At 47.9% G+C, this 24113-nt stretch overlaps 1 protein-coding gene and 1 long non-coding RNA gene across 4 annotated transcripts in view; one reads left to right on the forward strand and one right to left on the reverse strand.

Moving 5' to 3' along the window:
• AHCYL2 (adenosylhomocysteinase like 2) overlaps nt 1-19787 on the forward strand; it is a 100108-nt gene extending 80321 nt beyond the window's left edge. For all 3 annotated transcript variants that reach the window (XM_083700365.1, XM_083700366.1, XM_083700367.1), the window contains exons 9-18: nt 2309-2372; nt 3530-3618; nt 5987-6057; nt 6317-6411; nt 10231-10329; nt 10964-11032; nt 13338-13416; nt 14826-14946; nt 15974-18754; nt 19002-19787. In XM_083700365.1, the coding sequence (XP_083556491.1) occupies nt 2309-2372; nt 3530-3618; nt 5987-6057; nt 6317-6411; nt 10231-10329; nt 10964-11032; nt 13338-13416; nt 14826-14946; nt 15974-15980 (694 nt within the window). In that variant the 3' untranslated portion in view covers nt 15981-18754; nt 19002-19787. The remainder of the gene's footprint in view (nt 1-2308; nt 2373-3529; nt 3619-5986; nt 6058-6316; nt 6412-10230; nt 10330-10963; nt 11033-13337; nt 13417-14825; nt 14947-15973; nt 18755-19001) is intronic.
• LOC310826376 overlaps nt 1-24113 on the reverse strand; it is a 218884-nt gene that overhangs the window by 105454 nt on the left and 89317 nt on the right. The window lies entirely within an intron of this gene.

Here is a 24113-nt window from a genome sequence, read left to right on the forward strand (position 1 = left end):
ACAAGAACGCTTCACTGTGGGAGAAAGGAGCAGACACCACGCGGCGGAGCTTTCCCGCCCTAAATGTCACAGAGGCACCAAACTCCTCAGTAGCTTCAGGAATAAGCTGGCCGCTAGCGCCTAAACCCAGAAGACTAAGAGGGAATTAAGAGCAGGATGTTGCTGACGTGGTAATTGCAGTTCTCATTCCGTAGCCTGGTGGGTTGAAGCTTTTATTACAAGACAACTCGACCCGGCATGTTCTTTTCCATCTCTTACGTTGCTACGTTCATCCAAGTTGATAACTACAAGAAGAAAAGTGGGGGGGTGGTGGATGTTATCCCTTTCTCCCTCACCCCCCGCCCACTGCCCTACCATGAAACAAAGGCATCTAGCTTGTTGTCCTGTTCTGTTCCTCTTGCTAGAGGAACACTATAGGCAATTCATCCCATGAGCTACATTTAGCACTGTTTCCCCAAACCCATATTTTCACTTCCCAGAGGCATTAGATGTCCGTGGCAAGGAAGCTCTTGCACAATCAGGTGCATACAAAATGGAAGTGGGATTTAGAGCGTCTTTTGGGCTCTCCTACAATCCTACTTGACATGGGCTTAGAGGCCCGTGGAGTCGATGCCCATAGGCCCTGTGACTGGCTGTGAATTCTATCTGCCTTCTTGAGGCCTGTCTCTCTGTTTCAGGGCTGCTTTGCATTGTGCACAACAGGCACGGCCGTCTCAATGTTTGAGGTGGATTTGCAGCCAGCTGCCGTTTCTCAGTGCATACCCCAGTCTGTTTGAACACATCTCTCCCTGCTGGTAACATTGATGTTCACTGCGAGACATGGGTGGGCCTGACTCTCACAGAGGATGGTCGCCTTTGCCAAAGATTTTACCGTTTCAGAGTGCCAGGTGGGGGAACACATGACTGAACATAACAGCTCCCTGCACATGGAAAATCAGCTTGTGAGGGAGAAGGGTTCTAATCTGGCTTTCTCCCTGCGCTGGCTTTCCCTGTGTGGTGAATCGGGTTTTTGCTGGCGTTCAGTCATGTGATACACCTCAGGCACAGCTTGACCTCCCTCAGTGAGAACAAGGCTATAGTGGGCATGCTGCGGAAAGTTGCTCTTAAAGCCCCGACCCCAAATTTGTGCATTGGCTTCTCCATTTGTTGAAATGCAGGCAAATTGCTGCTTCCTAATTCTACTAATATGCTTTCATGCAAATTTGATACCAGCAGAGGAAATTATCATCGGCTCACCCTGTTTCTGCTTCTTGGCAGAATCGTATGGAAGCAGTTGAAATATTTAAATCAGCTAGGCAGCTAGCTTGGGCCTTGTAAAATGGGGCACGAGAAACAGGAGCAGAACTGCACTCCAATCCCTCGAGACTGCCGTCTATATTCAGTGGAAAATTGAAGTTCCACACTCCCTACACCGCTAACCTATTTTACTTATCTGCTAAAAATAGACTACAATGTAGGGCACAGTTGCAGAGATGCCAAGTAGGGAAGAAGATATGCTAAGAGGGAGAGTTTCCATGTGCAGAACGGCATGGCTTCCTTCACCTGGAAACCACCGCTTTGTGCTTCCCAACAGAGCCCCCGGCAAAAGCTGGGATATCGCAAGGGCCAGCGGTTCTCAGCATCTAAGGGGTATCCGTTTGGAGGCTGGAAAGGGACACGCAGAAGCAAAGCATTATAAACTAAAGAAAAAGCAGCATTAAAAGAATAGGAAGGAATTAAAATCTTCCTACAGGCGGTTGGTTGCTGTTGATGTGCTTAGTTACGCAGGGTCTGCAGTTACATTGAGCCCCCACATTTAGCTGCTTTGCGAGAGACAGCCTGGCTTTTACTGTTTTGCTTCTTGTTACCTTTATCACTGCTCCCTGTCATTCATTGATAATTTCCAATCTTTCATCTGTTGCTGGCTTCCTTTTCAAACCACAGGATCACTTTGCAGATTACCAGATACCTGTGAAATAGGCTTTGTGTGTAAGAATTTGCAGGAAATCCCCATAAGGTACAGTGATTACATATCCAAGGCTTCCAAAGGATGTGGTGCAGCCTCTTCGCATGTGTACAAAGTGTCTTCGCACATGATTGCAATAGCCTACACATGTGGTCCCTACGTTGCAAGTCCCCTTGGCAAGAGTGGTACTGCTCTGTAATTTGTACAGCTCCTAGTTCATTTCACTGATGTTGCGTCACTGTTGAGCAACGCACACAAGGGCCATTATTCACAAATCCAAAACCGCTGTGCCCTTGAGCCTGAAATCCTGTACATAACAGAATTTCTCAAGATTAACTTTGCAACCCTTTCGTTTTTCCTCAGCCTTAAAAGGACAACCGATATGATGTTTGGAGGAAAGCAAGTCGTAGTCTGTGGCTATGGAGAGGTAAGACTCGGATGTTTCCCCCTTGGAGCAAGCTGTGCTTGTGCTCTAGGTGAAGGTTGTGGGTGGCAGCATAGTTCCTTCTCCAGTTCTAGGGATGATTTCTCCAAGACTTCCCTCTGGATATCTAAAGGCACCTCTAGATAATGGTTTGCGAAAGGACTTGGAGAAGCATTTGTGCCTTGGACTTCTGAACTCCACAGAGTTCAGCTAGTGCTGTATTGATCTCCATCTTTCCACCCCCAACTTCCTATTGGACCCCCTGGAAACTTGCAGCACACAAGAGTTTTAGCCCAATGTCAAGACAAGCTTTGCACTCTGCATTATTTTTACACTCCAGCCGGGTCGGGTGTCAGGTTATCTTGTGGGTTCTTCCTGCAGGCTTCCTGTGGCTTTTTGCATGACTCTATGTGATACAGAAAGCTGTCATGGAAGTTGCTTTCTTCCCTCAGTCATTTTTTTATCTCTTTCAAGATGAATGAAGGGCCTTTCTGGAGAGAGAGTCTCCATGCTGACAGGCATTCTGAGTGGCTGAACCCAGAACTGTGGGGTTCCCTTCCACTGGAGATGCACTAGAGTCCTTGTACTTCCCAGAAGCATTTTTTAAACACACATGGTGTTGTTGTTTTATATGCCACCTGGTGCCAAAATAGGCTTCTAAACGGTTTACAAGAATAGAAACCAATTAAGGTAAAGGTAAAGGGACCCCTGACCATTAGGTCCAGTCGTGGCTGACTCTGGGGTTGCGGCGCTCATCTCGCTTTATTGGCCGAGGGAGCTGGCGTACAGCTTCCGGCTCATGTGGCCGTTCCGGAGACCCGTTTGCAACCAGAGGTACCACTGTATACAACTGGACATGCTTTTATTGTACCTAGACACTCCTGGGCTTTCCTCTCTTTTGGGCAGAAGCATTTTTCCATCGTTGCATGCGGATGCCCACTTTGGCGTAGTGTCTAGTTACCATGTGCTTAAGCTCCCCACCCACAAATGCTTGGTGCCGTTGGGTTAATTGCACTGAAAGTACATCTTCCGACCCTCCTCCCTTGGGCTTCTCCCGCCACAGGACCCAGAAATGTAGAGCTGCATTGTTGTTTTTCCCCAGCTCTTGCAGCGTTGAGTCCTCTGTGCCTCTTTCCTGACGTTCTGCTCTCCCGCTGCAGGTGGGCAAGGGCTGCTGTGCCGCACTGAAGGCCATGGGCTCCATTGTGTACGTGACAGAGATCGACCCCATTTGTGCCCTGCAAGCCTGGTAAGAGCTGAAGCTGCGGAGGAATGTGGGCAGGGTCTTCAGCCAGCCTGTGGTGTGGGCTTGACACGGGATTTGATCCCTTGCTTTACGGAATCCCGCTGGCCCTTCCTATTGCCATCCATGCAACAGCGGCCAACTTTGGAAGGGTGTGGCAGTGAGGAGGAGTTAAGAGAGCCACATGGATCAGAGCAAAGCTGTTAGGAGGCACCCAAAGTTTCCAGTTTTTGAAGGAGTTTGTAACTCTAAAGCAATGGTGGCGAACCTTTTAGAGACCGAGTGCCCAAACTGCAAACCAAAACCCACTTACCATATTTTTCGCTCTATAAGACGCACTTTTCCCCCTTCAAAAATTAAGGGGAAATGTGTGTGTGTGTGTGTGTGTGTGTGTGTGTGTGTGTGTGTTATGGAGCGAATGCAGGCTCCTTGGCTTCAGCGATAGCAATGCGAAGCCTCCAAAGCGCAGAGGGAGAGCTCCCCCCGTGCTCTGGAGGCTTTGCATTGCTTTCACTGAAGCCCCCGGAGCGCAGCGGAACTCCTGCTGTGCTCTGGAGGCTTCAGGCACTATCCGCAAGCCTTCAGAGCACAGCAGGAGTTCCCGCTGCGCTCGGAAGGCTTGTGGATAGCCGCCTAAAGCCTGGAGAGCGAGAGGGGTCTGTGCACACCGATCCCTCTTGCTCTCCAGGCTTCGCTTCGCTGGAGAGGCGCTGCACAGTTTTCCCTCTCTGCGCAGCGCCCCTTCAGCGAAGCGGGAGGAGAAATGGAAGGGGCTCCGTTTCTCCTGCTGCTTTGCTGAAGGGGTGCTGAGCAGAGAGGGGGAGAATTCCCCCCTCCCCCATTCTCCCCCTCCTATGGTCCGGTGTGTCCTATAGAGCGAAAAATACGGTATTTATTGCAAAGTGCCGAGAGTTGAGCTTTTTTTGGTGTGGTTGGAGCTGCTGTCCAAAGTTTTGGGGGTAGCAAAAGTTGCTTTTTTGGGGGGACGCCTCAAAGCTGCTGAGCGTTTTTTTTTGGGGGGGGGGAGAACAGAAATAAATGACCAATAATACCTTCGCTGGAAATAACACGCAGCACTGACTTCATCATCCGCATTTGGAATAAAAGGACACATTCTACTCATGTAAAAACATGCTGATTCCCGGACCGTCCACGGGCCGGATTGAGGAGGCGATTGGACTACATCTGGCCCCCGGGCCTTAGGTTGCCTACCCCTTCTCTAAAGGGAATTGCCACTCTCTCCCTGCCACCCTTATCCTGGGTGGTGCTGGAGTGCTCAACATCATCGCAGGACATCTTCTAAATATTTTCCGGAGTGAGTGCAAACAGGGCAGCAATTACAACTGACATAAAGAACCAGCCAGAGTCCTTGTTAAAATCCAGAGGGAAATGCCATTAAGTTTGTTAAGAAAATCACCTGCTGCATTTGACAGCTGTCAGAGTGCGGTGGTTTTTTGTTTTGTTTTTTGGGCAAGGTCGCCTTGTTAACTTGGTTTATCCTCCTAGCCACAGGGATTGGGAATCCCAGGCCCCACCCAGGTTGGACTGCGAGTTTCCAGGCCCCTAGTTATGCGGCCCCTGTGGCACTGACCAGGCCACACCTCCTGCAGATCCTGCTCCACATCCTCCTTAAGCACTTTTGCCTAGCTGGAACATGCTCTTGAACTGCAACCGTGCCTCTTCCTTGCCTGGATGGAAGATGGAGAAGTGTGGGGCTGGCATAGAAGCCCCTGACTGCATGCAGCCAGCTGCATACCAAGGGGCACACCAGTTGTTCTGCCCACTTTGGCCTCGTGCCCCACTTCCTCTTGCAAAGCCCCACCCACCGCTGGAACGTGACTTCTCGGAAGGCTGTCCATGATGGGATGCAGCATTTGGGCTGGAAAGGGCTCCCTAACCTCATTCTGGCACCACTCACGCCCTGCATTGGTACCCATGTAGAACTGCCATTTTGTTAGTCAATTTCACCCATCCGACCAAGTTGGCTGCTGCCTCCGAAAGCTCACACAATGGGAGTTTGGTTTCCAAAGTGTAACTGCTGTTCTGGAATAGGTTTTCTTCAGCAGATCAGGAGCTTCACAGTGACGACGACGACAACAACAACTTCTTGTTGTTGTTAGTATTACCCCACCCATTTGGTTGGGTTACCCCAGCCACTCTGTGCGGCTTCCAACAAAGATTAAAAAATACAATAAAACACCAGTCATTAAAAACTTCCCTAAACAAGGCTGCCTTCAGATGTCTTCTAAACGTCAGATAGTTGTTTTATCTCTCTGACATCTGATGGGAGGGCGTTCCACAGGCCGGTTTTCAGGTGGGGGAGTTTTCTCCTGGGCTTTGGTTTTAGGGGTCTCTCTCTGCTTATTTCTCACAGCATGGACGGCTTCCGTCTTGTGAAACTCAACGAAGTGATTCGGCAAGTCGACATTGTTATCACTTGCACAGGTACGCTTGCGTCGCAGTGGGGTTTCATTGTGGAAATGGTAGCGCGATCCCCTTCGCAGTCTTCCTAATGGAACGGTAGAAGGAAATCCATAGCCAGCCGTGTCCCAGAAGGGTGGGCTGGGCCCAGCTCCTTCCATTTCAACCAGGGTTTGTGCAACAAGATGCTCCCAGTGTGTGCTAGTCGTTCTTAGAAAGCCAGGGTGGGGTTTAGAGTAAGCACTCCATTCTGTAAATCTTGTTTCTTTGTGTGTGTTTGCAGGTAACAAAAACGTAGTGACCAGAGAACATCTTGACAGAATGAAGAACAGTTGCATCGTTTGTAACATGGGGCATTCCAACACTGAAATTGACGTGGTAAGAGCTGGGCTTTCTTTCCCCCCCAGTCTCTAGTAAAGGGCTTTAGGGATGGTTTTCCCTGCTCGACCTGCAATGCAGTGCATTATGGGAAATGAAGGAGGGTTCTGCGTCTTTGCTAGCAGAGCTGGATCCAAATTCAGGGGAGTGCTAGAGCAGCTTTTCTATAGGCAATAGAAGAAGAAGAAGGAGGAGGAGGAGGAGGAGGAGGAGGAGGAGGAGTAGGAGTAGTTTGGATTTGATATCCCGCTTTATCACTACCTGAAGGAGTCTCAAAGCGGCTCACATTCTCCTTTCCCTTCCTCCCCCACAACAAACACTCTGTGAGGTGAGTGGGGCTGAGAGACTTCAGAGAAGTGTGACTGGCCCAAGGTCACCCAGCAGCTACATGTGGACGAGCGGGGAAGCGAACCTGGTTCACCAGATTACGAGTCCACCGCTCTTAACCACTACACCACACTGGCTCTCTGAAGCCTGAAAGATTGCCATCCTGCCCGTAGATACTTCTAGATACCTTGTTCTGCTCCAAAGAAACACTTGTGTGGGGGTTATCCTCCTGAGGGCGTGTCATCTTCTGAACTAGAAAAACACATAATGCTTAATAATGAACAGAACTTTATGCTTGGTTTTATTACATTTTCATTCTGTCCAAGGAGCTCAGAGTACCAGATTTCCCCCCTTCCTCTTGGCAACCCTGTGAAGTAGGTTAGGCTTAGAGAGAGAGGCTGCACAACAGTCACCTAGGGAGTTTCATGGCTGTGTGTGGACTTGTATCCTGGGCCTGGACAGAAATAATAATAATAATAATAATAATAATAATAATAATAATAATAATTTTTATTCATACCCCGCCCTTCCTGGTTCAAAAACCGGGCTCAGGGCAGCTAACAACAAATTTAAAACACTTAATTGTAAAAGCAGCTTAAAATACAGTATAAAAACACGAATAAGAATAAAATTCAAAGTTCAGAAATCAGTTTAGGGGAAATCCATCTAATAAGCATTAGATAATCACCAGGGCTAGCTGGCTGAATTAGCCCTACTTGGGCCAGCAAGGAGGCCAGGGGAGAATTAGCAGTGGGGTCTCAGAGCAGGTGATCTTCATAAAAGGGGAGGGGGAAGGAAGAGAAAGGAAAGAGAAGATCATTTGATGCTGAATTCAAATTAAAGGCCAGGCGGAATAGCTCTGTCTTACACGCCCGACGGAAGGAGGTTAAATCCTGCAGGGCCCTAGTCTCATGGGACAGAGCATTCCACCAGGTTGGAGCCACCACTGAGAAGGCCCTGGCCCTGGTGGAGGATAGTCTGACTTCCTTAGGGACCTCTAAACTATGGTTATTCATAGACCTTAAGGTCCTCTGCGGGGCAGACCAGGAGAGACGGTCCTGTAGATACAAGGGCCCTAAGCCACGACTATTAGTTAGTCTTCCTGAAGCTGGTGCCCTCTGTAAAATCCCCACCACCCCTGACAATTGGCCGTGATGGCTGGGGCTGGTAGGAGCTGTACCACAGCAGCCTCTGGAGGGCCCACGGTTTGTGGAGGCTGCTGTGGCTGCGCTACTCAGCTGCTGTAATAAAAAGTACCGTATTTTTTGCTCTGCAAGTCTCAATTTTTCCCTCCTAAAAAGTAAGGGGAACTGTGTGTGCATCTTATGGAGCGAATGCAGGCTGTGCAGCTATCCCAAAAGCCAGAACAGCAAGAGGGATTGCTGCTTTCACTGCACAGCCATCCCTCTTGCTGTTCTGGCTTCTGAGATTCAGAATATTCTTTTTTCTTGTTTTCCTCCTCCAAAAACTAGGTGCGTCTTGTGGTCTGGTGCGTCTGATAGAGTGAAAAATACGGTAAACGCCAGCCTTTAAACCAGTGGGTTGTTCAGAATGCTCCTTGTGAAAGCACCCTTGAGAGGACCCTTGTCCGTGCTTCTTCCAGGCTCTCATTGAGTGCTTTTTCGACCCTTCGTCTCATCAGTAGGGGCAGATGGGAGTGCTGAACAGTCCCCCCCCCCCCCGGCTTTCCAAAACAGCACAATAGGGAGGGCTGACATTTGTTCTTTTGGAACCAAGCAAACACCAGCCTTGTCCAAGTCTTTCTTTGGGGGGGGGGGCAGGGAGATAAGCAGTGGAGCTCACTCACTCATCTGTCAGGACATCTGCTGGCATGCCAGCTTGTATTTAGCTGCTAAGCAACCCCTGCAGTAAACAGCTGCTAAACACTGTCGTTCCTTCAGCCCAGGCCTCTCTGTGTGTCAGTGTCAGCGGAGATGCTGGGTAATTGGAGCCCTCTGACAAATAGGCTTCCTCTGACAGGGCTCCTGGTTTTGTCATTGTCCTTTTCAGAGTCAGGATGTGCCCATGCACCTCTCTAATTTAGGGGACAGGATTGTAGGCAACATTTTCCTGCCTCACTTGCCCTTACAGCATTTCACCACACCACAGCAACTGCAATCCACTGCAACGCCTGGAATCACGGTTTGGTTTGGTTTTCTAATGGGCGCTTCCCAAAACATTGTTGCCCCAGACACACCCACTGAAGCGCTCTTTCCATCAGTCTGATCTCACTGCTGGCAGAGGACTGGCCTGCGCTTCTGGCTTGCATTCAGAAACGTTGCAGAAAAGTGGGGTGGAGTGCCCTTTTTCTGGGCTGGTTTTTCCCCACTGCCTGCCCTCCCAAAAGAAAGTCAGGTATATTTATATACCCATTTTCTGCCATTTCTGCACTCCAGGGTGCATTCATGGTGGATAGCAATGTGGCATAACAATTGGGGCTTTATAAAGATATAACAATTGGGTTTAATAATAATAATAGCAACAATAATAATAATAATAGTGATGATGAAAACAACTTCAGAGTAATTTCAGTAATCAGCACAATAGTCAGCTCCTAACAATTCGTGACAACAACAACAACAACAACAACAACAATAATAATAATAATAATAATAATAATAATAATAATAATAATAATAATAATAATAATAATTTATTACTTGGACCCTGCCCATCTGGCTGAGTTTCCCCAGCCACTCTGGGCGGCTCCCAATTGAGTGTTAAAAACAATACAGCATTAAATATTAAAAACTTCCCTGAACAGGGCTGCTTTCAGATGTCTTTTAAAGATAAGATAGCTGCTTATTTTCTTCACATCTGAAGGGAGGGTGTTCCACAGGGTGGGCGCCACCACTGAGAAGGCCCTCTGTCTGGTTCCCTGCAACCTCACTTCTCGCAGGGAGGGAACTGCCAGAAGACCCTTGGCGCTGGACCTCAGTGTCCGGGCTGAACTATGGGGGTGAAGTGAGTCACAATTCATTTATGCAAAATCATTTGGATTCTCTAGAGCAAAGGTGATTAAGAGAGGGGTAATATCAGAGACTTGTAGACGTAAGTACGGGATACAGGAAGCCCAGGACTTTTTTCTATCCCCTCACAATGCTAGAACGACCCAGATCATCCCATGAAGCTCAGTGCCAGGAGTTTCAAGACAGGCAGGCTGAAGGTGGTTTTTCACTAACTGTTTTATGGGATCTGTTGCCACAAGAGCAGTTGCTTTAAAGATGAAGAAGGGGGAGGCTGCACTGGACAAATCCGTGGTCTGATTCAGCAGAGCAGTTCTTTCTTCCTGCCTCTGGCGGTGCTGAACTGGTGAATCGGGGCCGCCGAAGTGTAAGGCGTGCGTTGTCCTGCAATGCCCACCCCCTGCAGACCTTAGATCTCGCTCAGCCGACGACAAGTTACTCCGTGCAGTGAGACTTTGTGCCGTAACCATTTCTGCTGACTCCAAAGGCCCTTTCTGCTTCAGACTTTTCGAACGTTGTCTTCCAGGCCAGCTTGCGTACCCCGGAGCTGACATGGGAGCGGGTGAGGTCTCAGGTAGACCATGTGATTTGGCCTGACGGGAAGAGGATAGTGCTGCTGGCAGAGGTAAGGGAGCCGCTGTGGAACACTGGAGGGCCTTCCAAATAGGGTGGAATAGCTTTGCTGTTTACTTGTGCCCTCCAGATGTTTTGGACTGCACGTCTTGTAGTCCTAAACATCTGGAGGGCACCGTGCTGTTGAAGAAGGCTGGGTGTCATATACAAAAGCTGGGTGGGTGCTGGGAGCTCCCTGTGTGTACAGTTGTGGTTCAGAAGATGAGCTCCTCCTTCATCTTGGCCAGGTGTTCTCTAGTGCACTTCTGGAGGGGCCTCCCAGTGCTGACCCTTTAGAACAGCCTTTCTCAACCTGTGAGTCCCCAGATGTTGTTGGACTACAACTCCCATCACCCCTAGCTAGCAAGGCCAGGGCTCAGGGATGATGGGAGTTGTAGTCCAACAACATCTGGGGTACCTACAGGTTGAGAACCGCTGCTTTAGAATCTTCTCCCAAGAGCTAACAGCCTTGCTGAGTCAAAGACAGAGCCGTCCAAGTTCACTTCCTTTTGAGGGGGCTCCTGCTGCTTCCCCCTGTTGCTGTTTGGCGGTGGAGCTGAATTGCTGGCAGCCCCTGCAGGTCAGGAGCAACTTGCCTGTCAAGAACCCAGTGTTGGATGCAGGAATGATGCATTTTTTTCTTTCAGGGGCGCTTGCTGAACCTGAGCTGCTCCACAGTTCCAACCTTTGTGCTGTCAATAACAGCGACTACCCAGGTGAGTGGGATTTGTGGGGCAATTTTCAATAAACTAACATACTGGATCAGCCAAGAGGCCATTTATTTCAGTTCTTTTTCATAATGGTGACACGGGTTTCCCCCGAAAAAGGTCAGATGCCCTTCTCCGTGTGTGTTTGGCACCCGGAAAGGCAGCCCAAGCAACAGCTTTGTGTTTTGCACCCCTCAACTCCTGGAGTTCAAGGGGGGAGGGCACTGAGTGTGAGGGTGCCTTGCATGAGGGTCTCATACAGGGGTCAGCAAACTTTTTCATAAGGGGGCCGCTCCACTGTCCCTCAGACCTTGTGGGGGGCCGGACTATATATTTGGGGGGGGGGGGGGATGAACGAATTCCCATGCCCCGCAAATAACCCAGAGATGCATTTTAAATAAAAGGACACATTCTACTCAAGTAAAAACACACTGATTCCCAGACTGTCCGCAGGCCGGATTTCGAAGGCGATTGGGCCTGATCCAGCCCCCGGGCCTTAGTTTGCCTACCCATGGTCTCATAGCAAGCGTGGCCAGAGATCACGGGTGATGGGAGTTTGAGCCCCACAACATATGGAGGACCCCAGATTCCCCATCCCTGCCTCGCACCTTCAGCAGCAAGAAACTGAATTCACACATAACGGAATACCGAATGGTTTGGTTTATGTAAAATATGCAGGGATTTATAGTATGCAAAATGAAAGAAGAAGGGAAGTCATTGATACTTAAAGAATGTTCAAGTGAGTATACAGTGCTAGGTCATAGAAGATAAAAGGGTATTTCAGGAGTTCTGTTGCCATTCCTCAGTTGTGACTCATTCTAGACAAGGGGTTCTTGCTGTTCCACACACCCCGCATTTTGAAATCTCTATGCTCTGCCCCCACTCACTCTGTTCTCTTGCACTGGGCTATCAAGGACTCCCGCAGTTCAAGATGATACTGAGTGGAGCAGATCTGTGACCCAGCAAAATTCCTCAGGGTGAGAAAGCAGAGGTTGGATTCCTTTCGTATTCAGTGTGTTTAGCTGATAGCTGTGTCTGGAGCGAACAAGGGAGGCCTCATTCACCCACAGTCAGAACAGCTGCTCGTTTTAGCACTGGGCCATCCTTCCTGATTTTAACCTGTGATCTGGCTGGCTTTGTGTGAAACAGTTGAAGTGCCTTCTTCCCCTGACTCCTGTCCTTCAATGGGTCCATCTTACGGGAAGCAGGGGTGCCAATTTGAATAAAATATTGGGGGGGGGGCGCAGGTAAGCCCTACCCCACCTATTTGATCACAAGGCACAGCACATGAACACACCATTTGCATGGCAATGTTCATCAACTTGGGGGGGCAGCCCCCTCATATATTTTACTGGGGGGTGAAGAGTTGGTTCCTGTGCAGAGAAGGATCAGGAATGGAAACAGTTCGGTGCTGGTGTGTTGCCATGGAATAGAATCTTGGGCTGGTGGCGTTTCTGGTCCCTTCTAGTTCTCTCCACCAGGTGTTCCGGTCGACTTGAGCAGCCATTGTTGGGTAGATCAAATCAAATCAAATCAAATCAAATTTTATTAAACGGTCACAGACCAGATTAACTCGTACAGCTAGTCAGCGAAACATAACACCGGAAAAAACAAAGGACAATTTCAATACAGATTAGGCCATAACAGCAATTTTAAATTAGACAGCATAAATAAAATTAAGTATTTGCCTTCACCTGCATATTGACATTGGAAAGCTCTTGTTTCCTGCGCCTAATAGCGGCTACACAGAATTTGGCAACATTGATCGTAATTTCAGGAACCTTATCTTCTACCAAGGCTCTCATACGTTGGAGTTCTGGTTTAATTTTTAAGCTTTTGTAGAACTGGGGCAATAAAGGCCAGGCGTAGATCCTCGTAGTAACTACAGTGCAGCAATACATGCAGACTTGTTTCCACTTCCGATGAGCCACATGGGCAAACATGTGACTCATATGGTTTGCCCTCATATCTGCCTAGCAGCAGGGCAGAGGGCAGAACGTTAAATCTGGCCAGGGTAAAGGAGTGTCTGTACTTAGGTATTTGTAAATCAGCCAGATAATTTACGGGTGGGAACCCTCTCCCAAAGTCTCTAATTGTGGCATGTTTATCCATTTTGCCCATATGACATTGCAGCTCTATGTCCCTAATGCGTTGGAGCACTTGACTTCTGGCTCTCTCATATCCTGCTGCTATCAAGATCTGCGGGGAGAATCCCAAGCTTCTTATCTTTTCAAACAGGGAAGCTTTCAAGGTAGGTCTGTTCTGTGGCCAGAGATCCAGCTTAACCCGGTCTCTCTTCTCCTTTGTTTGTCAGGCTCTGGCCTTGATAGAGCTCTACAACGCCCCGGAAGGACGCTACAAGCAGGACGTCTACTTGCTGCCTAAAAAAATGGGTAAGCTTCAGCCATCACACTCCACCCTAAGGTACCCTCTTGTTTACCTGATTCCTGCAGGTGGAAGATTAGCATTGGGACTTGTTCCCTGCTGCTGCTGCATCCCCAAGGCTCCTGGGGAAGCAGCAATAATAATAATAATAATAATAATAATAATAATAATAATAATAATAATAATAATAATTTATTTATACCCTGCCCATCTGGCTGAGTTTCCCCAGCCACTCTGGACGGCTTCCAACAAAGATTAAAAATACATTAAAATGTCACACATTAAAAACTTTCCTGAACAGGGCTGCCTTCAGATGTCTTCAAAATGTCAGGTGGTTGTTTATCTCTTTGACATCTGATGGGAGGCTGTTCCACAGGGCGGGTGCCACCACCGAGAAGGCCCTCTGTCTGGTTCACCGGAAGCTTTGCTTCTCGCAGAGAGGGAACCGCCAGAAGGCCCTCGGCGCTGGACCTCAGTGTCCGGGCAGATTGATGGGGATGGAGGTGCTCCTTCAGGTATACTGGACCAAGGCCATTCAGGGCTTTCAAGTTCAGCACCAACACTTTGAATTGTGCTTGGAAACGGACTGGGAGCCATTTTAGGTCTTTCAAGACCAGTGTTATGTGGCAATAGAGATCACCTCGCTGTCCTCAAAAGGAAGCTGGAGGTTGGTAGCCCTTGGAGGAATGAACTGGCCACACAGTCTGATGGGAGCCAGTCCCAGCGCTAAGGGCACAGCGGACGGCAGCAGTCAGTGCCATGTCCAGCTCAGCTTCAGGGTCTCATTGCAGCTAGCCTGCCTTTTGTCACCAGGCGACAAAGGCCGCAAACCCCAGCCCCTCTGACTGACTCCACCCCCACTGGCCGGGTCTTGGGGGGCAAGAATCCTTTGAGATGAGGCTGGGGAAGGAAGTCTGCAGTCTCTGAAGAAATGAGTGGTAAAAGAAGAAGAAGAAGAGTTTAGATTTGATATCCCGCTTTATCACTACCCTAAAGTGGCTAACGATCTCCTTTCCCTTTCTTCTGAGAGACTTCAGAGAAGTGTGACTAGCCCAAGATCACCCAGCAGCTGCATGTGGAGGGGCGGGGAATCGAACCTGGTTCACCAGATTACGAGTCCACTGCTATTGGGTCAGGGATAGGGAGCCTGTGGCCTTTCAACTCCTCTGTCATTTCTGGCGTCTAAAAAGTCCCAGCAGTATCCATCATCCCAGCCATCTAGAAATGAGGGGTCTGTTTTCTCTTCGTTGCTTTTCTGATTATGGTAACTGCCGAGGCAGTCCTGGGTGTTTTGAGTTTTGTTTTGTTTTTTTTGCTGCTGAACTTCCTGTTTCCATCCCACCCACTTGCATTGTGGGGTGTTTGGGGTCTTTCTGCAGCCACACTGATTTAACCAGGGCTGCTTCTCCCTTTTCAGATGAGTACGTGGCAAGTCTTCATCTCCCAACATTTGACGCACACCTGACGGAGCTTTCGGATGAGCAAGCGAAATACTTGGGTCTAAATAAACACGGGCCTTTCAAACCAAACTACTACAGGTACTTCCCTTTTGTTAAAATAAAATAAAAATCAGGAAACCTCCCTGCTTCCCCCACGTATAATGTCGTATATTCTGGAGATCTTGGGGTTGTTTCAGAGTCTGTGCTTGTTGGGCTGTAGGGCAGGTAGTGAGGAGACCATAAAGGCACAATGAGGCCTTTATATTTCTCCAGCTCATGTCAGTGTGAGCACATACCAGATCCTCAGTTATGGCAGGCATTTTGGCTGAAGATTATAGACTCAGTCTACAGTTAAAGATTACAGTTTGCAGTCACTTAGCAGCATGAAGGAAACAGAACTAGGTCCAGCGAGCAATGTCCCCCCAGCTACAAAAGCCTAGTTTAACAGTACAGTGGTACCTCGGGTTACAAACACCTCAGGTTACAAACACTTTGGGTTACAGACTCTGCTAACCCGAAAATAGTACCTCGGGTTAAGAACTTTGCTCCAGGTTGAGAACAGAAATCGCGCCACGGCGGCAGCAGGAGGCCCCATTAGCTAAAGTGAAACCTCAGGTTAAGAACGGTTTAGGTTAAGAACGGACCTCCAGAATGAATTAAGTTTGTAACCAGAGGTACCACTGTAAAGACAACTGAGTTCCTCATTTATTGCACCCCTGATTCTGCTAGATCCAACAATTCAGTAGCTTCCAGAGCCGTCTCCTTGTTTGGGGTGAGGATAGACGCCTGTGTCCCAAGAGGAACATAATTGGAGCTTGGCGGGCTTCACTGCAACTTCCTGCTCCCAAGAACTTGCAATCGCTTTACTAGCACAGTTTAATTGAATGAAATGCATTCCCTAACAGAGAGAAACCTCCCACACTCATCCGAAAGTGTTTGTTCTGATTTAGAGTGCAGCGGGAATTAGGAGATGAGAAAAGAGCTCAGATGTTACGAGAGCAAATTATAAGCGCATTGCACAGCAGCCCTTTCTCCTCAACCCCCACCCCCCTCTCTTGAAGGAAAGAGAAAGTGAATGCTTTGGGGTTATAATCCAGTTGTTTTGTGATTTATTTTTTTAAAACAGGTATTAATTTCCTGTGGCTGTAGCTGGAAGGAAGAGGAGGAGCAAAAACCTCAAGACCTCTCTCTGCTACCGTGCAGGACAAACCATTACAAGCTTCTGAACATAGAACCAGGCTTGCTGCCGTAGTACACAGTGTGTTAGGTTATTTATTTATTAAACTAGAATACTGTAAATGCGGCCTCTGCCAATGGTGTTTTTTAAACTGCCATGGGACTGTGAGATGATGGACTTTGGGGGGTGGTTTTTTGGGGGGTGGGGAGTGGAAAGCTGTAGTTGGGGGCTGGGGCAAGGAGAGAGATTGTCTGGCCAAATGAATTTTACCGCAGATTATGTCAGCTTCAAGCAATCTTGTTATCACTGTTATGTCTAATCCAGTGTGCAAATTAACAAAGGGGGCTGGAAGAGAGCAGCCAAAGTTGGACGGGCGTGAGAGAGCGGAGAGCCATCACTCCAGGTTTCCTTCGCTTCTCTCTCCCTCTGTTTCTCTTGTGTTTTTGCCATGGCAGTTGGGAAAAGCGGCTGCAGATTTGCTTTAACGTGGAAGTCTCGCAAGTCCGCTCCACATGCTGCTAAGACACTTGCAACCTCATTGCGGGGGAAACCTTGTTTTGAATTTAGCTGCTTGTGCAAAGGGGAGGGGCAGCTTCTGGAGAGCAGGCCAGGCAAAAGTTGCCCCCTCCTCTCTCTCTCCCCCCCCCACACCTACCTTGCTGGGGTCTGTGGAGCAGGCACCCTTTTTCGCATAAGATCATTGTTGTGCTTCTGCAATAGCCTTGCAGGTTTTATATGCAAGTCGCAACGAGCTCCCTCCCTCCCTATGCCTACCAAAGCTTCATTCTTGCAGGACATGTGGTGTTGGGGCATTATGTGCTCATCCTGACGCTAAGCAGCCAAGCAACTTGTGTCGGCCCCTGCGGAACAGGGCAGCAGAATGCTGGCAGGCCTGCTAGCGAGAACCCTTCTCATCCCACGACCCTTCTCTCTGTGCCAAGGGATTGTAGTCCTTGCTGAGAATAGACTTTGAGACCCACGTGTATTTGGTTTTAGGAAACGTCCAAGTCTCCCCCCCTCCCCGGTTGGGCAGCTGTTGCTTTTTAAACAGGCGCCGTCAACATCCTGCAAATGTGACCTGGGCATTCGTTTGCACAAACTCAAATCTGATTTCCGGTTGTTCGCAGGAGCAGAGCAGGGGTGAATTTGTCGTTGATGCTGGCCCTGAGGCAGTGGGAACATTTCCTGGGCCAGGCACATTGAAATGGATGAGCCTTGAGCTGCCATGGTATTGCACGTCTCCCGCGATCCATTTTGAATGCGCCTTGTGCAGGGATTCTCCTGCTGAGTTCTTCCCGTTGTGTCCCGATTCTGCTCTAAAGGGAAACCCCACCCAAACTGATTTTGCCTTTCCATTGAACTGCCCCAGGCTTCACGGTATCCTATAAAAAGAGCGCAGTTGCTCTCAGGTCCTGCCTGGGCGCTTCTCACCGGGGCATCTGGTGGAAACAGGATACTGGCTTTGGGGTAATCCAGGAGCCAGGCACTTCTGGTGTCCTCAGATTCAGGCCAGACAACCTCAGGCTGCATCCAGACCAATATTCCTCTTGCAGTTGTTTTTCCTTTTGTGTCTCTCCATGCTGGTATTATTCTGGCACTGCAGCCATAGATATTTCTTTTTCTACGATTATTAACACTCCAAATTGGCACAGTTGCAGCCAGGGACCCGTACCCATTCGAATACATTTTATTCATTTCACCAGGAAAGAGAGAATGAATCCCACCTTCGGACGGGATCACGAAAGACCTGGATTCAGGGATTGCTTACCTTTTGCTGAAAGAACTTAGCTTGTGCATTTGATCTGCTACCTGAGTGTGTCAGAGCAACAGCAGAGCAAATTTCCTAGCTTGAAAATGGAAAAAGAAAAAGTCTTCCGGTGGAGTCAGGAGAAGGTGGGGCAGAGCAAGGAGGAAAGCTTTTGTTAATTTAAGACTTAAGCTTTTGCCGGGGGGGGGGAGTGGAGGAGAAGAAAAGAAAAGAGAAAATGGGGTGCAGAGAGTTGCAGAACTAGTTGTGGGTGCCTGTCTGGCTTTCTGTGGAAATCTGCCCAGTCTCTGTACATCCTTCATGTTTTCAGTAGCAAAGGTTAGTCCGACTGTGATGTTTCTGGAGGGCATGGCTATGTGAAGAGTCTGACTGTGTGAGTCTTCATCTCTTTAAAAATCTCTTTAAAAATCTGGTCGTGCGTTTTGTAATACCAGTGATGAGCTATATAGGAAGGGGCTGTTGGGCAGTTTTGTTGCTTTTAGTACAAACTGGGTTCGCTCTTTTTAAGAAACAAAACACTTTTTTTTTTTTTTTTTTTGCTTCTCTTGAGTATAGTTTGCACCTGCTTGACTTCAACTGTCCAGTATGTGTGGTGCCTGAGTCCTTGAGGAGGAACTGCCAGGGACATATTGCCTGCCCAGACCCCCAGGACACTTGGGCGTGGGCAGCCAAGTGACAAGGAAGTTGGGAAAGATTCAGGATTCGGGCCACCATCTCACGCTGGGGGCTGCATTCACTTCTGCATAGAGGATGGTGGAAGGGCCGATTCTTTGCCCTGCAGTGGGGGAAATGGCTGCGTGAAGTCACCGCCCTGCTTCTCCTGACTCTTGAGTTGAATGCTCTTCCACGTGGACTTTGGAATATCACGAAGCGCAAGGCCACCTTTGTTTGCTGCCCTCCCCCCCCCCCGAGGCCCAGATCCTTGACTTAGTCTGGCAAGGCCTGTTGAACCCGCTACAACAGTGTGGTGTAGTGGTTAAGAGCGGTGGACTCGTAATCTGGTGAACCGGGTTCGATTCCCTGCTCCTCCACATGCAGCTTCTGGGTGACCATGGGCCAGTCACACTTCTCTGAAGTCTCTCAGCCCCACTCACCTTACAGAGTGTTTGTTGTGGGGGAGGAAGGAAAAGGAGATTGTGAGCCGCTTTGAGACTCCTTAGAGTAGTGATAAAGCGGGACATCAAATCCAAATTCTTCTTCTTCTACAAGAAATATGGCTCCAGTCATCAGGCAGACCGATGCTGCTAGGGTCGGTCCAAGTCCCTCTCACCCACCCAGTGTCTCGCCTACCAGGCATGATATACCCTCCCACTTCTCCAGGCAAGAGACAACCGTTCTGCCAAGGGGTGAGTGCAGTCAGGTGGGAAGAAGGGGGTCACCTGTTCAGGGTCTGTCACTAGCTAGAGCGTGTGATGGTGCTGTCCTCATTTTTAAATTTGTTTGCTCTAAATCATTTTTATCTTTGATGTAGAGAATGGCGGGAGGGAACAAACAGAAATGTCCTACAGAAAGAGTTTTATCTCCTCTGATTTTCTGTTCTTAAAAAAAATAAAATCTTCCTCTGTGTTCTGCTTATTTTCGTTTTATTTTTTTATTTGTCTGTAAAGCGATTTTGCTTGCTCAGCATTTCCCAATCAGTCTGGAATCGCCATACTTCTGTGATCATCTCTAAATTTTAAGCAAGTGTAATAAATGTTTTATTTTCTAATGTAACATTTCAAAGACTATTTTAAAAAGACAGGTAGGAGACACCAGCAAAACAAAAACGCGTCATAAGGAAAAACGGCGAATTGCGATCCGAATATCTGAAACCAGGAAAACAAAAATCATGTTATAATTCTCCAATAAGGAAGTTTAAAAATAATAAAAAAAACTTATGAGATTATAATATTTTCGAAAAAGGATGTTTTAAATATTAATGTCTGAGTGATTGTATTAGATCAGCAATAAGGACTCTGTAATCTCAAAAATAAATAAAATATTGTAAAATCCAAATGAGTCTTTCAGAAGTTTTTGGCAGTGTGTCAGGTTCCCTGTGACGATTGAGACAGAAATAAGGGAGGCCTCCCAAGTCCCAAATGCAAAGGAAATTCAGGAGCCCCAGGCAGTTAGGTGAGAATGAAGGAAAAGGAAGCAGCCGTAGTTCATTTGTTGAATGTTGCAAAACAATTGCAGAATCACACCCTGTGGCCACCTTTGATCCTGAACCCACTCTGGGGTAGTGAGGGGCGGGAATAGTTTCACAGTTTCACAGACTGTCTTGCCAGAGTGGTGCATGCTCTGGTTATCTCCCGCTTGGACTACTGCAATGAACTCTGTGTGGGGCTACCTTTGAAGGTGACCCAGAAACTACAACTAATCCGGAATGCAGCAGCTAGACTGGGAACTGGGATCGGCTACTGAGACCACATAACAGCGGTCCTGAAACACCTACACTGGCTCCCAGTATGTTTCTGATTACAATTCAAAGTGTTGGTGCTGACCTTGAAAGCCCTAAACGGCCTCGTCCCAGTATACCTGAAGGAGCGTCTCGACCCCCATCGCTCAGCCCAGACACGTGAGGTCCAGCTCCAAGGGCTTTCTGGCGGTTCCCTCCCTGCGAGAAGTCAAGTTGCAGGGAACCAGGCAGAGGGCCTTCTTGGTGGCGGCGCCTGCCCTGTGGAACTCCCTCCCGTCAGATGTCAAAGAGAACAACAACTATCAGACTTTTAGAAGGCATCTTCAGGGAAGCTTTTAATGTTTGATGCATTACTGTATTTTAATATTTTGTTGGAAGCCACCCAGAGTGGCTGGGGAAGCCCAGCCAGATGGGTGGGGTATAAATAATAAATGATCATCATCATCATCATCATCATCATCATCATTGAATGTCCCTGTGTTATGAGAGATGGGAGTGGGGAATGTTTTGGCTCTTAAGCTGCGTGGGATCCCCCCCTCTTTCCAAATCCTGATTGCCGGAACCAATCTTAATTGTGCCTGTGAGCAAAGCCTTGTAGGCTTATTGCTCCTCTATGTGTGCAAATTGCCCTTAGAAAAGGTCTGCTGCAAGCTTATCACACCTGCTGCCCAGGTTCTGCACCTTAGCTAATGGGAACTTGGGGAGATAAGAGGCTTTGAAGTCTGGGGTGGGATAGGTAAGCAGTGGCCGTCCAAGGGCTGCCGGTTCCCCACCTCCGCTTAGCGGCATCACCTGAATCTGTGAAAAAGCTTGAGAAACCTGCGCAACCTTCTCCCATCTTGCAGCGCTGGAAGAGGCATCACCCGCCAAGAACAACAAAGAGGGTCAGTCTTTGCATGTCCTCGGAGTCAGCAAAGTTTTAATAAGCTGTGGCATCAGCTCATCTCTCGCTGCAGCCCACTTATCTGGGTAAGTAATGGAAGGGGTTTGAATAATTCAGCACGGGAGGCCGGCTGAGGTTTGCTCAACGCTTTGCGACTTCCCTAGTGAAGAGAGGCTGCGGGTCGATGGCGACTTGAAACGTTTTTCTATCTTGGAACTTTAGCATCTCGTCAGCTCCGCTTAAGGCTTCTGTCAAGCTTTGTGTTGGGGGTGAGAAACAGAATGGGGGCCCTGTAAGCCTATTTCAAGCTGCGGGGGCGCTCTGCTGGCCACGCCCCTTTCTCCAGGCCACGCCCCTCACAGATCCTGCACCACCTCCTCCTGTTCTTTTGCCCAAGGGGGAATTTTCCTTGAACTGTAATCATGCCTCTTGCTTCCCCCCAGATGGAGAAGCTGTACAAACAGAGCTCCGGTGTGCAGATCAAGGGAAGAGATCTACTGTATTTTTTGCTCTATAAGACTCACTTTTTCCCTCCTAAAAAGTAAGGGGAAATGTGTGTGCGTCTTATGGAGCGACTGCAGGCTGCGCAGCTATCCCAGAAGCCAGAACAGCAAGAGGGATTGCTGCTTTCACTGTGCAGCGATCCCTCTTGCTCTTCTGGCTTCTGAGATTCAGAATATTTTTCCTCTTGTTTCTTTCTCCAAGAACTAGGTGCATCTTATGGTCTGGTGCGTCTTATAGAGCGAAAAATACGGTATATTTCTGCTCCCTGGTCAGACCACACCTGGAATACGGTGTCCAGTTCTGGGCACCACAATTTAAAGAGGATATCAAGAAGCTGGAAGGCGTGCAGAGGAGGGTAGCTGAAATGATCAAGGCCTGGAAAGCTAGCCTGATGAGGAATGGTTGAAGGAGCTGGGTATGTTTAGCCTGGAAAACAGAGGAGATATGAGAGCCATTTTCAGATATCTCTTTTTTTAAAAAAAATGCATTTTTATTGAGGTTTCTTTAACATAAGTCAAACAAACAAATACAATGAGATTCCATAATCTTATACCCACTTATTTTTTCATTGCTCTGCCGAGTGCGGACTTCCCTCCCTCCCTTCAACTGGTTTTCAGTTTCCACTTTTCTTTCCGCAGTTTCTTAATAACATCCCATCCACATCGTTAGGTTTATTTTAATCCTGCTACAGTCTTTAAACTTCTGCAATTATTACTTACATATTCCACAAATTTTCTCCACTCTCTTCTGAACCTTGTTTCTCTTGGTCACGAATCCTGTAAGTCAGTTTTGCGAATTCCGCATATTCTACCATTTTTGTCTGCCACTCCTCCCACGTTTGTAATTCCTGTGTCTTCCATTTTGGGGCTACCAAAATTCTAGCAGCCTTCATGGCATACATGAATAATCTCTGGTCTACTTTTCCTGTTTCTTCACCTATCAAGCCTAGCAAAAAGGCTTCTGGTTTTTTGGGGGGAAGGTAAATTTAAATAACTTTTCCAGCTCGTTATAAATCATATCCCAAAATTGTTTCATTTTCGCACATGTCCACATGTGGAAAAAATCTCCATCTTTCAGTTCACATTTCCAACATACTTTACTGCTCATTCTATACCTCTTTGCTACCTTGACAGGTGTTAAGTACCAGCGGTACATCATTTGCATTACATTCTCCTTCAAGGTGGTGGTGGTTGTTTAGTCGTTTAGTCGTGTCTGACTCTTCGTGACCCCCTGGACCTGAGCACGCCAGACACTCCTGTCTTCCACTGCCTCCCGCAGTTTGGTCAAACTCATGCTGGTAGCTTCGAGAACACTGTCCCACCATCTTGTCCTCTGCCGTCCCCTTCTCCTTGTGCCCTCCATCTTTCCCAACATCAGGGTCTGTTCCAGGGAGTCTTCTCTTCTCATGAGGTGACCAAAGTCTTGGAGCCTCAGCTTCAGGATCTGTCCTTCCAGTGAGCACTCAGGGCTGATTTCCTTCAGAATGGAGAGGTTGGATCTTCTGGCAGTCCATGGAACTCTCAAGAGCTTCCTCCATCACCAGAATTCAAAAGCATCCATTCTTTGGCGATCAGCCTTCTTTATGGTCCAGCTCTCACTTCCATACATCACTACTGGGAAAACCAGAGCTTTAACTAGATGGACCTTTGTTGGCAAGGTGATGTCTCTGCTTTTTAAGATGCTGTCTAGGTTTGCCATCGCCTTTCTCCCAAGAAGCAGGCTTTTTTTAATTTTGTGACTGCTTTCAAGGTGGTACACGCCGTAAATTTTAGACCCTCATTCCACAATTTCTCCCAAGCCTCATATTCAATATGAATATTCAATATATTCATCTTCAGACATCTCAAGGACTGTCACATGGCGGATGGAGCAAGCTTGATTTCTTCTCTGTAGGATAGAGCTCAAACCAATGTATACAATTTGCAATCAAGGAGATTCCGACTAAACATGAAGAACTTTCTGACAGTAAGTGTTTGACGGTGGAACTGTCTCCCTCAGAAGGTGGCAGACTCTGCTTCCTTGGAGATTTTTAAGCAGATGTTGGGTGGCCATCTGTCATGGGTGCTTGAGATTCCTGCATTCCAGGGGGTTCAGCTAGATGACCCTCGGGTCCCTTCCGACTGTACAATTCTATGATTTTATGAAACAAGGCTGAGCTACACAAAGATCAGCTCTCGTTTCCGCTGCCCCACATCCCATAAGCATGTGGGCCGCAGAAGGTTTATACTTGGAAATGAGACCCTGGGACTGAACAAGGTTTCTCACTCCTGTTTTTAGGAGCTACTTGATAGATAAATTGTAAAAATAAAATATTGTTTGTTTTGTTGGCAGTATATATCTAGCCTAACGCCAAGGAGTTTTTAAAGGGGCATCCTTTCTCTTGTTCACAACAACAATCCTAAGAGGTAGGCTAGGCTGTGTGAGAGAGAATGAATGAATGAATGAATGAATGAATGAATGAATAAATAAATAAATAAATAAATAAATAAATAAATAAATAAATAAATAAAATTTTATTTATACCCCTCCCCTGGGC

Source organism: Podarcis gaigeae, assembly GCF_964106915.1.
Source record: "Podarcis gaigeae genome assembly, chromosome: 10".
In the NCBI taxonomy this organism is placed as follows: Eukaryota; Metazoa; Chordata; class Lepidosauria; order Squamata; family Lacertidae; genus Podarcis; species Podarcis gaigeae.